The sequence below is a fragment of the Lolium rigidum genome, chromosome 7 (assembly GCF_022539505.1).
Source record: "Lolium rigidum isolate FL_2022 chromosome 7, APGP_CSIRO_Lrig_0.1, whole genome shotgun sequence".
Classification (NCBI taxonomy): Eukaryota; Viridiplantae; Streptophyta; class Magnoliopsida; order Poales; family Poaceae; genus Lolium; species Lolium rigidum.
Genome location: NC_061514.1, coordinates 314,754,886 through 314,769,090, shown reverse-complemented (window position 1 = coordinate 314,769,090; position 14,205 = coordinate 314,754,886). Strand labels below are relative to the sequence as shown.

General features: G+C 46.8%; 1 protein-coding gene across 1 annotated transcript; it reads left to right on the top strand.

The window, feature by feature from the left end:
* The first annotated feature begins 694 nt into the window (after positions 1-694).
* LOC124673182 (glutamate receptor 2.9-like) lies at positions 695-7,170 on the top strand. The gene is made up of 4 exons (XM_047209306.1): positions 695-974; positions 4,314-5,933; positions 6,027-6,433; positions 6,535-7,170. The coding sequence occupies exons 1-4, from the start codon at positions 695-697 to the stop codon at positions 7,168-7,170; spliced, it is 2,943 nt and encodes a 980-aa protein (XP_047065262.1).
* Positions 7,171-14,205: the final 7,035 nt, after the last annotated feature.

Here is a 14,205-nt window from a genome sequence, read left to right as displayed (position 1 = left end):
GTTGAACGTGTGCGGCGTTGATGTCCATCACCCACCCACGCGTAGCGAGGGTTCGATGATCGTATGTGACGGCCCATTTTGCTATTGTTTATTAAATAATACATTATTTTTATTAAATTTCCTGGAAATAATACATGATTTCAGAAATTTGAAAACATAATATGGCATCGGCTTTAACGAAGACGTGTTTTGTACTACTAGTATTAGTTGGAGCAGTGCCTTATACTATGTACCAGAGCCCCAATATGCAGGCATCACAGACGAGCAGAGTCAACTGATCGGACACATAAACCTAGAGCAAGAGCGGCCAAAGAAGAACTTCAATCATATGCCGCTGGTCTCGAGGTTTTCTCGGTCACCATTTGATACAACGACTTTGGACCGGTTCTTGCGGTAGCTGGCAACGTACTCTAGTCTACAGCCTCTACTTGGGGTTACCGGCCACACAACGCGCTGACACGAGCAAAGTCAAGCCAACAAGTCGTGCAAGTACGGAAGCAAACATACGCCACCTCGAATCGACGCGCGCTTTCCCGATCGATCGAGTGGCTGTGACTGAGACCCCTGAACTGAACTGAACTGAAGCCGCCCGCGCGCGAATATATAATCAGCGTTCGAGCGCGGGCGCTAGAGAGCTCAAGCACACTGCACACCCATCTTCCAAACCATAATTAGCAGAAGAAGTGTGTGAGAGATGGCGAGGCAGCACAACCTGATGATGCACGTTCCCTCTTCTTCCTTTGTCTCCTTCATCCACCTCCTTTTGGCTGCCCTGGTGGCCACCGCGCAGAACGCGCCGTCGCAGGTTCGCGTCGGCGTCATCCTGGACCTGAAGTCGCCGGTCGGGCACCGGCGGCGGACCGGCATTCAGATGGCGGTGGAGGACTACTACGCCGCGCACCCCGCTTCAGCTACCAAGGTGGTGCTCCATTTCAGGGACTCCGAGGGGGACGTCCTCCGCGCCGCTTCTGCTGGTAATTTATCATGTTCAGTTGCCTCTCCACAATCCGTTTATGGGATGTTTTATGTCTGAATCTAGTGGATGCCTTGGTGGTGGTGCTGCTCGCAGCTCTTTCTTCGAGTCCTCAAATGATATGCATGCAACAACAGTTGATTGGTTATTCGTTGTGGTTGTATTTGCGTCTGCTGCGATCTCTGCCGTTGCATCGTCCATGCACAGCATGTTGATGATCTTCCTCTAGTGTTCAGTCCCAGGAATATTCTTGTTAAAGATTATTTATCCAAGTTTCTCCACTTTCTATATTTATCCACAACGACAAGCTGATGACGATGCGTAGAGGTTAGGGTTCGGATTTGACTTTCGGGCACAACAATGAGGCGACGTGGGTGGTTAGGATCCCACCGCCAGGTCAACGCAATATTCTAGTACTCCATCCGGGTCCATATTAATGGACTCAACTTTATCTAGATTTTCACTAATATGGATCGGAGAGAGTAACTAGAAGGAGCGATGCTCCTTTCTTGTGGTTAAGACTTAAGAGGTAGGGGGAGGTAGTGCAATGATTCGTTCACACAACGCAAAAACATTAATTACATATTTTCAGAGTTAAAAAGATGAAATTGCATTGCAAAAGAACGATTGCGCATGGACCTTAAACATCGGATAGACGGTTCTTGACATACATTGAGAGTTCAAAAATTAACAATTGATGGAATATTCGCAAAATCATCAAAAAAATTAGTCGATTGCCCCATAGTCAGACCTAGTTTTTAAATCTTATCCTTGCATTAAAATTCTAGCTGTTACCCTGAGAATCATCATATGGTCGCACCCACAGCGGTTCCCAACATCTGGCTCTGCGTTTGCGATTCAATTTTTTGGGGCCATGTTCCAAATATTGAAACTTAGTATTTTTGTTATTTTTTGTACGGCTCACAAATTATATTTAATTTTTTAAGACTTGGAAATACGATTTTCTTGTGCCGTAAAAAAAAACTAGACTTTCCCTACTTTTTCTTTCCGACCCTCCCTCTAATCACCACATTGGCAACAAAACAAGGTTCCTCAGAACCGGCCGGTTTCTGAAAATCGTGCGTGTTTGTGAGCGTCTGCGTTGTACTGTGTTCTCAAAAAGAAAAAGAAAAAATCCCTCTACCCCTATATGCTTTGCCTTATATGCTTTGTTGGTGGATGATCCACGGTGCTGCCATTTCTTTTATTTTTCTCTCACCTGGACTCTAAAGAAAAAGTCATAGACGATCCTAAAGAAAAAGTCATAGACCCCCCATATAAGATATATCATGGCGGGATACGTGTCCATGTTGTATACTACAGTATATGTTAGTACAGCTGCACGTGTCTGACTTCTTCCGTGGCAAAAGTTGAACGACTGAATAAGGACAATAGATGCGTTCATAGAATACAGTACCGACTAGTGACTAGTCTTGGAGAGTGGACTTCGTGGATACCGAGACACGTACTACGAGTAGAGCTTGAGCTAGCTCCAGTGGACACGTGAAATCGCCTCCGCGTTGCGAGCAGGAGGGAACCCTAATCTCGCATCCCTCCTTTGCTCCTCCTCTCTCGCCCTGTCATGGAGCATGGCTGCGCAAAGTCGGACTGACATAGATCTTGGTATCTTGTTGCCAATGGATATGGCGTGGGTTGGGCCTTTGGGCGTGGGCATGGCGTGGCCGCCAGGGGCCACGGTGGCGCATCTATGCCGGCAAACATGGAAGGATACACCTGGACATGGAACAACGTGATGCGGGTCGGATGGCGCTCATTGGCGGCTTGCGGTGGGGGTGACCTCGCGTGTGAAAGATCCAGTGCCCAAGGCGGAGCGGCCATGATTGGCGAGGGTTGGCAGATCCCCTAGCATCCCTCTCCTCGATGATGTTCTTCTCCGACCGATGGTGCTTGTCGCTGTAATGGTGGGATGGGATCTTACTATGGAGATAGTGGCGGCGAAGGTCTCATTGAAGGCTTAGTGGACGCGGGGTGGCATCCTCCTTGCGCTGGAGGTGATCGGCTTGGTCGCTCCATTGTCCAAGCTACAAGACAGAGTATTGGTGTTGCAGATCCATGTGAAAACCCTACGTTTCGGCCTTTGCCCGGAACAAGTAATGGCGACATCTTCTCTGTTCTTGAAGGCATCACTAAGGTGAAGCTCCCAGCTTCTTTTGCTACCCTCCAGGAGAAACCCTAGATCTGTGGATCGGATGATGGCCACGCACTCTCCTACACCGTTCTGCATCAATCTGCTTGGAGGTGTGCATCACTGCGAGGGACATGTGAATGGTTTCTTTGTGGAGCGGTGTTGTTTCTAGCGCTTCAACGATGGCGCGACAGCGTAGCAGAATGGGGTCTCGATGGCGAACGTATGATGTTGGACACACACATGATGGTGGCTCTGTCTGGCGTCGTGGTGTCGTCGACTTGACAAGGTCAATGCGTAGATCCCTATCCCGAAGATGGGTCAGGGGAAGATGGTGATGGCGACTATTCTAGTCTACCCATGCGGCACATACTGAGAGTCTGTAGGACCGTGAGCCGGTATTAGACGATGTCTGGGGGTGGGAGGTCGGGCACACATCCCTGATCATGGCCGACCCTTTTATCAAGTTTGTAGGTGTTGCGATTCGTATTGCCAAGAAGGTTCCTTCGGGTTGATCAATATAGTATCTTGTAAAATTTTGGTGAATATATCAGTAAAAATGCATCATTTTGTCGTAGTGGTCGGGGAAAAATAACTTTATGTAACCTGGTCCACGAATTCAACCCTGTCAACCAACTCTAGTAATTAACATGTGGCAAGGAGAAAGAAAAAAATATATAGTTTTTTTACAGAACACACTAAAGACATAAACGCTCAAGCTGCGTACATATATGTATCCCTTACATGCATCCCTGTGAATGCAGGCATGCACAACCGACTCTATGAACACCTAAAAGAACTGACTCCAAAAAGCTAATCGACAAATCTTGAGATAATTATTTTCTAAACGGTTTTACTATGTCTCAGTCAACTGAGAATTTCTAAAGTCTCAGTCACTCACAAAAATACACTTGAGTTGAACTTTTCTATCAAAAAGGTGCAACTGCACTTTTCTACTAAAAAGTGCAACTGATGTGAGTTGCACATTTTTTTAAACTGCAGTTACACTTTTCACTTTTCTGAAGTGACTGGGATTTAAGAAATTTCCAGTTGACTGAGACATAGACACACCATTTTCTAAAACCAGAGATAATCTTCCACTTCGAAAAAACAAGATAGGTCGAATTTTCTCTTCACCGATCGACGGAGCCACCTACGTCGGTCAGTGACTGACATAATTGGTGTTGTTTGCAGCGGTGGATTTGATCAAGAACGCGCAGGTCCAGGCCATCATCGGTCCTCCCACCTCGGCCGAGGCCGAATTCGTTTCCCACATCGGCGACCGCGCGCACGTTCCAGTCCTCTCCTACTCCGCCACCTCCCCGGAGCTGTCTGCCGCGCAGACGCCTTTCTTCGTGCGCACCACTGCCAACGACTCCTTCCAGACGGCGCCCGTCGCCGCCGTCCTCCGCGCCTTCAACTGGCGCGCCGCGGCCGTCCTGTACGAGGACTCGCCCTATGGGATGGGCATTCTTCCGGCGCTCGCCGACGCGCTCCAGGGCGTCAGCGCCAAGATCATGGACCGGGCGTCCGTGCCGAGCGACGCGGACGACGCCCGCATCGACGCGGTGCTCTACCACCTGATGGCGATGCCCACCCGCGTGTTCGTGGTGCACATGCTGTATCCTCTCGCCGCGCGGCTCTTCCGCCGGGCGAAGAAGGCCGGCATGATGTCCGAGGAGTACGTCTGGGTCGCCACGGACGGCGTCGGCGGTTTCATCGACATGCTCAGCCCCGAGGACATCGACGCTATGCAAGGCGTCGTCAGCCTTCAGCCTTACGTGGAACTGACGGACGACGTCAAGAACATCTCGGCACGGCTAAGGGAGAGGTCACGTCTGGAGAACCCGAGTGACGCGGACGTCGTAGACTTAACCTTGATGAGGCTCTGGTCGTACGACACGGCATGGGCAATCGCCTCGGCTGTGGAGGCGGCCGGTGTCCCCAGCCCGGCGTTCCAGACACCTCAGCAGGGCACGGCGCTGACAGACTTGGACCGGCTCGGGGTGTCAGCCACCGGAGCAACGCTCCTCAAGGCCGTGCTCACCACGACGTTCGACGGGATAGCCGGCAAGTTCAAGCTGGTAGACGGGCAGCTGCAGCTCCAGGCGTACGAGGTGATGAACATCATCGGCAAAGGAGCCAGGACGGTCGGGTTCTGGACGCCAGAGTTTGGCATCACGAAAGATCTGAGCCCTGACAGCGCCAAGGTGCTGAAGCAAATCCTCTGGCCAGGAGAACCACGGTCCACTCCCAAGGGCTGGACCGTGTCACCAAACGGGCGGATGCTCCTGGTTGCCGTCCCGGTGAAGAACGGGTTCAAGCAGTTCGTGGACATCACCGTGAACTCGACAACCGGTGAGACAAAGATCACAGGCTACTGCATCGATGTGTTCGACGAGGTCATGAAGAGTTTGCCCTATCCGGTGAGCTACCGGTATGTGCCAAACAACGATAGCTTCGAGTCCTATAACAACTTTGTGAACCTGGTGCGCGATCAGGAAGTCGACATGATCGTCGGAGACGTGACGATCACCGCCAGCAGGATGGCCGAGGTGGACTTCACCATGCCGTTCACGGAGTCGGGGTGGTCGATGGTGGTGACAGTGCAGAAGGACACGTCCTCGACCATGTGGATCTTCGTGCAACCGCTGAGCACGAGCCTCTGGCTCGCTAGCCTCGCCTTCTTCATCTTCACCGGCTTCGTCGTGTGGATGATCGAGCACCGCATCAACCCCGAGTTCCGTGGCACGCCATGGCAACAGTTCGGCCTCATCTTCTACTTTGCCTTCTCGACCCTTGTCTTCTCACACAGTATGAATCCTAACTGAACTTCTGGTGGAAAGAATTCCAAGTTCCTTGGAGATGATCCGTCTCCTAACTAATGAAGACCTTGCTGATTTTCAGAGGAGAAGCTGGAGAGCAACCTGTCGAGGTTGGTGGTGATCATATGGGTGTTTGTGGTCTTGATCCTGACGTCCAGCTACACGGCGAGCCTGACGTCGATGCTGACCGTCCAGAAGCTCCAGCCCACGGTGACGAATGTGAGGGAGCTCCAGCGGCGCGGACACTACATCGGGTACCAGGAGGGCAGTTTCATCAAATCATCTCTCACGAAAATGGGTTTCGAGGAGAGCAAGATGAGGATGTACAGCTCCGAGGATGAGTACGCGGACGCGTTATCCAGAGGCTCGGCCAACGGCGGGGTTGCCGCAGTGTTCGACGAGATCCCCTACCTGAAGCTCTTCTTGTCGCAGTACTGTGATGGCTACATGATGGTCGGACCAATCTACAAGACCGATGGCCTCGCATTTGTAAGCTCAGTGCCACTGCCACTACGTACGAAGATCATCATGGATGGAATACACTGTAGCTTAACTAATTTGTACCTTGTGTTAAACTGCTGATTTTTCAGGTATTCCCGAGAGATTCTCCGATGACGGGGGATGTGTCGCGGGGGATACTGACGTTGGCGGAATCGGAGAAGATGACCAAGATCGAGAAGGCGTGGTTCGGCGAGCCAGGCGCCTGCCGCGGCCCAGGCAGCGCTGCCATCGGCTCTTCGTCCAACCTGAGCTTCCAGAGCTTCGCCGGGCTGTTCATCATAACAGGCGTGGCCTCCAGCCTGATGCTCCTTGTGTACCTCGCCACCTTCGCTTACCGCGAGCGCGACGAGCTCCGGGGAGCCGAGCCCACCGCTGGCTCCGGCAGCGTGTCGCTACGGAAGCTGCGCGCATGGATGCAGCACTACGACCGGAAGGATCTCAGGTCTCCCACCTTCAAGACGTGGAACGACGAGTCCCTACGGAATGGCAACGAGTCCGGTAACCGGGCGCCCAGTCCTAGATGGATGGGCGAGGGAAGCCAGAGGAACGGTGCGACGAGCCCGTTCAGCGTCTCTGTCAGGTCGGAGATGAACGTCGCTTCTTCAGTTGAGGAAACACCGGCGTCAGATGCGCTCGATAACTCGTCTGAGCAAGAGGAAGAGGGGGCAACGATAAACTCTCTCGAGATTACTCAGTCTCCGTCTTTTGTGCAATCTAGCCGTTGACTTCGAGATCTTTGTTTCGTTTGGCAATAAGAGAGAGCATCATCTCCTTGCTTATAATTAACCGTGTACTGTCAGTCCAAAACTTGCAAAAAGATTTGCCTGTGTTTGGTAGCAAAGTTATTTAGATGTGACTATTTCTCAGTCGACTGAGAACTAACTTCGTCCTCAGTCAGATAATGTTATCAAAGTTGAATTGCAACTCAATGTTGCAACTCATAACTAGCACAAATCACGATGCAAATCGAATGGTGTAAAACTTGACTGAGCACTCAGTTAGTTCTCAGTTAGCTGAGAACTAGCAAATCCCATTTAGAAACCAAGGTATTCAAATACTTAAGTATTTCATCCTGTAGGCAATGGATACTTTAGTTTTGACATTTTACAGTATTTTGAAGTATTGTGAATACTTCCTGCCTGTTCGAAACTAATTAATAAAGCAATGTGCACGTTCCCCCGCTAATTGGGAATTTGCTACATAGTCTACTTCAATCTTTGTTGTGTTAACTAACATTTTGAGATTTATCTTCTTTGTTTCTCCGGTCGTTTGGGAAATTGCTACATACTCTACTTCAATCCGAAATTCAATTCGGTTCTCGGCTACATGCTCCATCTAGAAAAAATACATAATTTGAAGTGTTCAAAATATTTGACAACTTTTTTTACATGTGTATCTCCAGAATATATGTGAGTTCGTCAAGTTTCGTGAAAAACCGATATTTTTTGTGGTCTATGTAAAAATAAAAGATTTATCTTGTAAAAAGCTTTATTTTTTAGCACCGAATTTTATCTTTTTTACACACACTACACGATAAGTCGACTTTTCATGAAACGACTTTGTTCGTGCATAGCACGTGCGATTTTTTTATTTTAAACAATTTAAATTTGTATAATATATCTAAGATGCATTTTTCAAAAGAAAAGAAGCATATGCTCCGATGAGCTAAAAGACCACTCCCCAATTCAATCTCAATTTTCTTTATGCTTTGTTAGAGACAATATATTTAATTATTCTTCTAGCTAGTACTCGATAGTCTCCGGTAAAGATATATTGCACTGTAGTTTCAACGAGATAAGAGCAGCGAGCACTAGCAAGCTTTCTCCCAAATCTCAGTTTGTTCCTCGAAAAGAGGTCCAGATTTTATTTTTAATATTGTAGTTCTGTGAATATTGAAGTATTAAAATTTCAATTTTGTGTTGTAGCCAAACACCTTGAAGTAGTCAAAACAAGAGTATTTTTCAAAATTGTTGTATTCTTAGAGCATTTTAAAAATACTTCCCTACCAAACATGGCGTTTATCTAGCATTGGTTAATTGTTGAGATTCAACATTTAGGCTCAACTATATGTACCAACAACATACAGCTAAAAAAAGATATGCCGACTACAAAATCAAGTGAGTAGTTCAAAATTTGCACATGATATATAAATAGTTGCAGGTATGGATTGTGGAAAATGAAGGGGAAAAGTGACAAACGTGTTAAGCGTGTTGTAGTCCGTTTCTTCTGTACGTACAGGTCCCGTACGTGTATAGGATACAGAGATCTGATGTAATCTGTATGTTCAATATAAAGTCACCCTCGTCGGCCCTATTTGGTTATCAACAACTCCCCTAATACTTTTACATGGTATCCGAGCTGCCCTTCTAAAATTACATCTAGTTTCGTCATGAGTTACGAAGTTTTATCATCATCATCCATGGCGCCCTCTTGTGGTTCGCTTGGAGAGTCTCTCTTGGAAAAACTGACTGGAGAAAACTTGATGATCTGGAAGACGCAGATCATGCAGGCAATCCGAGGCGTGCAGTTGGCTGGCTACCTTGATGGATCAGTCAAGGCGCCTGAGGTGGATATTACCATCAAGGATGATAAGGGGAAGGATGTGACTGTCCCTAACCCCGCCTACACACGCTGGATCTCGCAAGATCAGACCGTGATGGGTTACCTCCTCGGGAACATGACGAGGGAAGTACTGGTTCAAGTCGTCCGATTGGAAAGCTCGGCAAAAGTGTGGGCATCAGTGACAGAGATGTTCTCCACATTGTCGCAGAGCCGGATTGTTCAACTTCGTACTGCATTGTCCAAAACTCGAAAAACAAAACATGACTGGGAAGGCTTACTTTAGTCAGATCAAATCGCTTGCCGATGAGATGGTAAACGCCTGCTAGAAGTTGGATGACTCGCAATTTATATACTATATTCTAGCTAGTATGTACAATCAATATGACGGGTTCATGGCGTCAATCATTGTGTTGTTGAAGACGGCAACGAAGGTCACGATCAGTGACTTATATTCCATGTTTCTTCTTTATGAAGCCCACCTAGAAGGTCGAGTTCCTGGCAACAATGGTGCGGTGATATTTCCGCTAATGTTGCATCGCGTGGAGGCTATGGGAACCGTGGAGGCAGTGGTGGCTTCGGTCAGCGAGGTGGACGTGGACACAATGGTGGAGGCGGTGGCGGCCCATAAAACTACAATGGTGGGGGTGGATATTATCCCCATAACAACAATGGTGGTGGTGGAGGCTATTATCCCCAAGGCGGTGGACACTATCAGCGGCGCCACGGAGGGGGTGGACGTGGCTAGGGACGCCGAGCTCCTGACGTGATCTGCCAAATATGTGGAAAAGAGGGACATCATGCGTTCTGTTGTTGGAAGCGCTTCAACAAGAACTATCAATCTCAAGAAGAAAGATTTGTAGGTGCGGCAACAAGCTGATATGGCATAGATACCAATTGGGTATAGTTATACAATGGCGACAGATCATATTACAGGAGAAGTCGACAAATTGACCGTGAGGAATCACTATCATGGTCAAGATCAAGTCCACAATGCAAATGGTTCAGGTATGGATATACATCACATTGGTCACTCCTTACATCATACCCCTAATCACGATCTTTGTCTTAATAATATTCTTCATGTACCTTAAGTCTCTAAAAGTCTCCTTTCCATTCACCAGCTTACAAAAGATAATCATGCCTTTGCTGAATATTGGCCTAATCACTTCTTTATTAAGGACTAGGACACGAGGGAAATTCTTCTGGAAGTTAGATGCGTGTGTGGTCTCTATTCACTACCTCCTTCGTCATCACAATCCGGGAAACAAGGTTTTGGCGTCCAGTGTTTGTCTCATTGGCACATGCGCCTAGGACATCCTTCATCAATCGTAGTTCAAGAAATTCTTCAAAATAATAATATCCAGTTTAGTCAGTCAAATAAAGGGTCAGTGGGTGATGCATGTCAAAAGGCTAAGAGTCATGAGTTACCTTATCCTAAGTCCTCTAGTGTATCTTTTGTTCCTTTAGAACTTGTGTTTTCTGATGTATGGGGTCCTGCTCCAACTTCAGTTGGTCGTATAAATACTATGTTAGTTGTATTGATGATTATAGCAAGTTTACTTGGATCTATTTGTTGAGAAATAGTTCTGGTGTTTTTCAAAGGTTTCATGACTTCCAACATCATCTGGAGAGACTATTTGATAAGAAAATCCTTCCACTTCAAACTGATTTGGGGTATCAAAAACTCACTTTTTTCAAAAGGTTGGAATTCTCATCGCTCACCAGCAAAATATGGCTCGGCTGAGCGCAAACACCGGCACATTGTTGAGGTTGGACTATCCCTTCTTGCTCACGCCTTCATGCCTCTCAAATTCTGGGATGAAGCGTTTTCTACGGCGGTTTATTTGATTAATTATCTCCCTACCAAATTCATTGCTTCCAAATCACCATTTGAGTGTATTTTTCACACCAAACCTAATCACTCGTTTCTCCCTATTTTGGGTGTGCAGTTTCGCCTAACCTCTGTCCTTATAACACTCGTAAACTTGCATTTCGCTCCATGCCATGTGGCTTCCTCGGTTATAGTAATCTCCACATGGGCAACAAATATCTCGATATCTCTACTGGTTGTGTTTATATTTCTCGTGATGTTGCCTTTGATGAGTTAGTCTTTCCATTTGCTGATCTTCATCCTAATGTTGGTGCACAATTGCGTGCTGAAATATCCCTTCTTTCACCAGATATTCATTTACCTATGATTGGGGGTCATGATTTAGGATCTAATGTTGCTGACAATCCTGCTGACAAATTGCCTGATGAGTTTGTTGAATAGTAATTGGATGAACTTTTGACAAAAAACAATTTTGTCGCTCAATCTGGTGATGCTTCATTAGAAGAGGCAGGATACTCCTTTGGATCGGCGACAGGATATGCCTTGGATCGTTCCCGCGCGCATACGTGGTGTCAGGCGGGTTTCCCGCACGTGTCGGCCACACGGCGTCGTCCAAGCCGCTTGCTTCTCCTGCGCGTGCTGATATGGGTCCCGCGATTGCGACAACGTGACTGGTTGCTACCCGCCCTGAAGCGCGCATTTGCTCGTTCGCGTTTTGGATCTTCTACGCCTGATTTACCTAGGTGTCTGTGACATAATTTTCTGTGGCTAGTGTGTCCGATTCTCCTGGCAGATTTTCGTCTGTTTCTCTTGGATCTGGTGCATCCGGATATTATGTGGTTGTTGCACCTATTGTGCATGTTACTCCATCTGTGGTTGTGCGTCCGGATACTCGTTCCAAGCGTGGCGTGTTTCAACCAAAAGTTATTTCGGATGGCACTATTCGGTATGACAAGGGAAGGTTTGCATATTTTAGAACTACTGGTGAACCTTCTAATCTGCAAGAAGCATTGACTACACCTGCATGGAAGGTGGCTATGGATGAAGAGTATTCGGCTCTGATGCGCAATGAGATTTGGCGTCTTGTTTTGCTCATGCCTGGTCATAATGTTATTGATTGCAAGTGGGTGTATAAGCTCAACACCAAATCTGATGGCATTATTGACAAATATAAGGCTCGTTTGGTTGCATAGGGGTTTAAGCAGCGTTATGGGATTGATTATGAGGATACATTTAGTCTGGTTGTGAAGACAACTCCTATTCGCTTGGTACTTGCGCTTGATGTGTCTCGTAATTGGCAACTTCGGCAACAACATGTGAAGAACGCGTTCTTACATGGTGTTCTAGAAGAAGAGATGTATATGCAGAAACCTCCAGGTTATGAGAATAGTGGGTGTATGGGTTATGTATGCAAGCTGGATAAAGCTCTTTATGGTATGAAGCAGGCTTCTTGTATTTGGTATGGAAGTTTGAGTTCTAAATTGCATGCTCTTGGTTTTGTGGCTTCCAAAGCTGACACCTCGCTCTTTTTCTACAACAAAGGAGGTGTGTATGTATTTTTTATTTATGTTGATGTTGTAGTCAGCTCGTCTGGTCAATTTGTTGATGTTTTGCTCCATGATCTTGGTATGACGTTTGCTTTGAAAGACCTCACATGGTTTAATTCTCTCTTAGAAAAATATGTGGTCAGTATCAGAAAAATTGTCTATAGCTGATGGTGATGTTTTGACTAGTGATGATTCTACTCGATAAAGGAGTATTGTTAGAGCATTGCAATATCTCGCTCTTACAAGCCCTGATATAACTTTCTCTGTTAACAAAGTATGTCAGTTCTTGCATGCACCCACCTCACTTCATTGGACAACAGTGAAAAGGATATTACGGTATCTAAGCAGAACTATTGCTGTTGTCTTGGGACTGAGTAAGTCTGACTCAATTCTTGTAAGTGCGTTCTCGGATGCTGACTGCGCAGGATGTCCAGAAGATAGAAAATCTATAGGTGACTGATACGTCCATTTTGCATCACTATTTTATATCATAATTTATTGTTATTCATTGATATATTTCATATTTAGGGATGATACTTATGTTATTTCATCTATTTTGCATGTTTCATGATTATTGGAGAATCGCGCACCGGAGTCAGGATTCTGCTGGAAAAAGCACCGTCAGAATGCAATATTTCGGAAGATCAACAATTGACGGGAATTATACTGAAAATCCTATTTTTCCAGAAGACGGAGGTAGCCAAAAGGGGGAGCCGAGGAGGGCCGCCATGGGCCCCCCTCATAGGCCGGTGCGGGCCCTGCCCTGGCCGCGCCGCCATGTGGGGAGGGGGCCCACAGCCCCCTATGGCCTCCACTCCTTCGCGTACTTCTTCGTCCCAAAAAACCTAAGCTCCAAAGGATAGTCCCGAAGAGTCACAGCCGCCTCTGCGGGGCGGAAAACACCAGAGAGAAAAGAGCTCTCCGGCAGGCTGAAATCTGCCGGGGAAATTCCCTCCCGGAGGGGGAAATCGACGCCATCGTCACCGTCATCGAGCTGGACATCATCTCCATCATCATCACCATCATCTTTATCATCATCACCGCCATCTCCACCGCTGCACCTCGTCACCGCTATAACAATTAGGGTTGGATCTTGATTGTTTGATAGGGGAAACTCTCCCGGTATTGATTTCTACTTGTTATTAATGCTATTGAGTGAAACCATTGAACCAAGGTTTATGTTCAGATTGTTATTCATCATCATATCACCTCTGATCATGTTCCATATGATGTCTCGTGAGTAGTTCGTTTAGTTCTTGAGGACATGGGTGAAGTCTAAATGTTAGTAGTGAATTATGTTGGTTAGTATTCAATGTTATGATATTTAAGATGTGCTGTTATTCTTCTAGTGGTGTCATGTGAACGTCGACTACATGATACTTCACCATTTATGGGCCTAGGGGAATACATCTTGTATTCGTTTGTTAATTGCGGGGTTGCCGGAGTGACAGAAACCTAAACCCCCGTTGGTATATCGATGCGAGGAGGGATAGCGGGATCTCGGAGTTTAAGGCTGTGGTTAGATTTATCTTAATTACTTTCTTGTAGTTGCGGATGCTTGCAAGGGGTATAATCACAAGTATGTATTAGTCCTAGGAAGGGCGGTGCATTAGCATAGGTTCACCCACACAACACTTATCAAAACAATGGAGATTAATCAGCTATATGAAGCGAAAGCACTAGACTAAATTCCCGTGTGTCCTCAAGAACGTTTGGTCATTATAAGTAAACTAACCGGCTTGTCCTTTGTGCTAAAAAGGATTGGGCCACTCGCTGCAATTATTTCTCTCGCACTTTACTTACTTGTACTTTATTCAACT

Excerpts from the sequence above, each read along its gene's own strand:
- LOC124673182 (XM_047209306.1), top strand. The coding sequence starts at position 695 with ATGGCGAGGCAGCACAACCTGATGATGCACGTTCCCTCTTCTTCCTTT. Across the intron at positions 975-4,313 it reads CCTCCGCGCCGCTTCTGCTG|CGGTGGATTTGATCAAGAAC; the intron begins GTAATTTATCAT and ends TGTTGTTTGCAG. Across the intron at positions 6,434-6,534 it reads AGACCGATGGCCTCGCATTT|GTATTCCCGAGAGATTCTCC; the intron begins GTAAGCTCAGTG and ends CTGATTTTTCAG.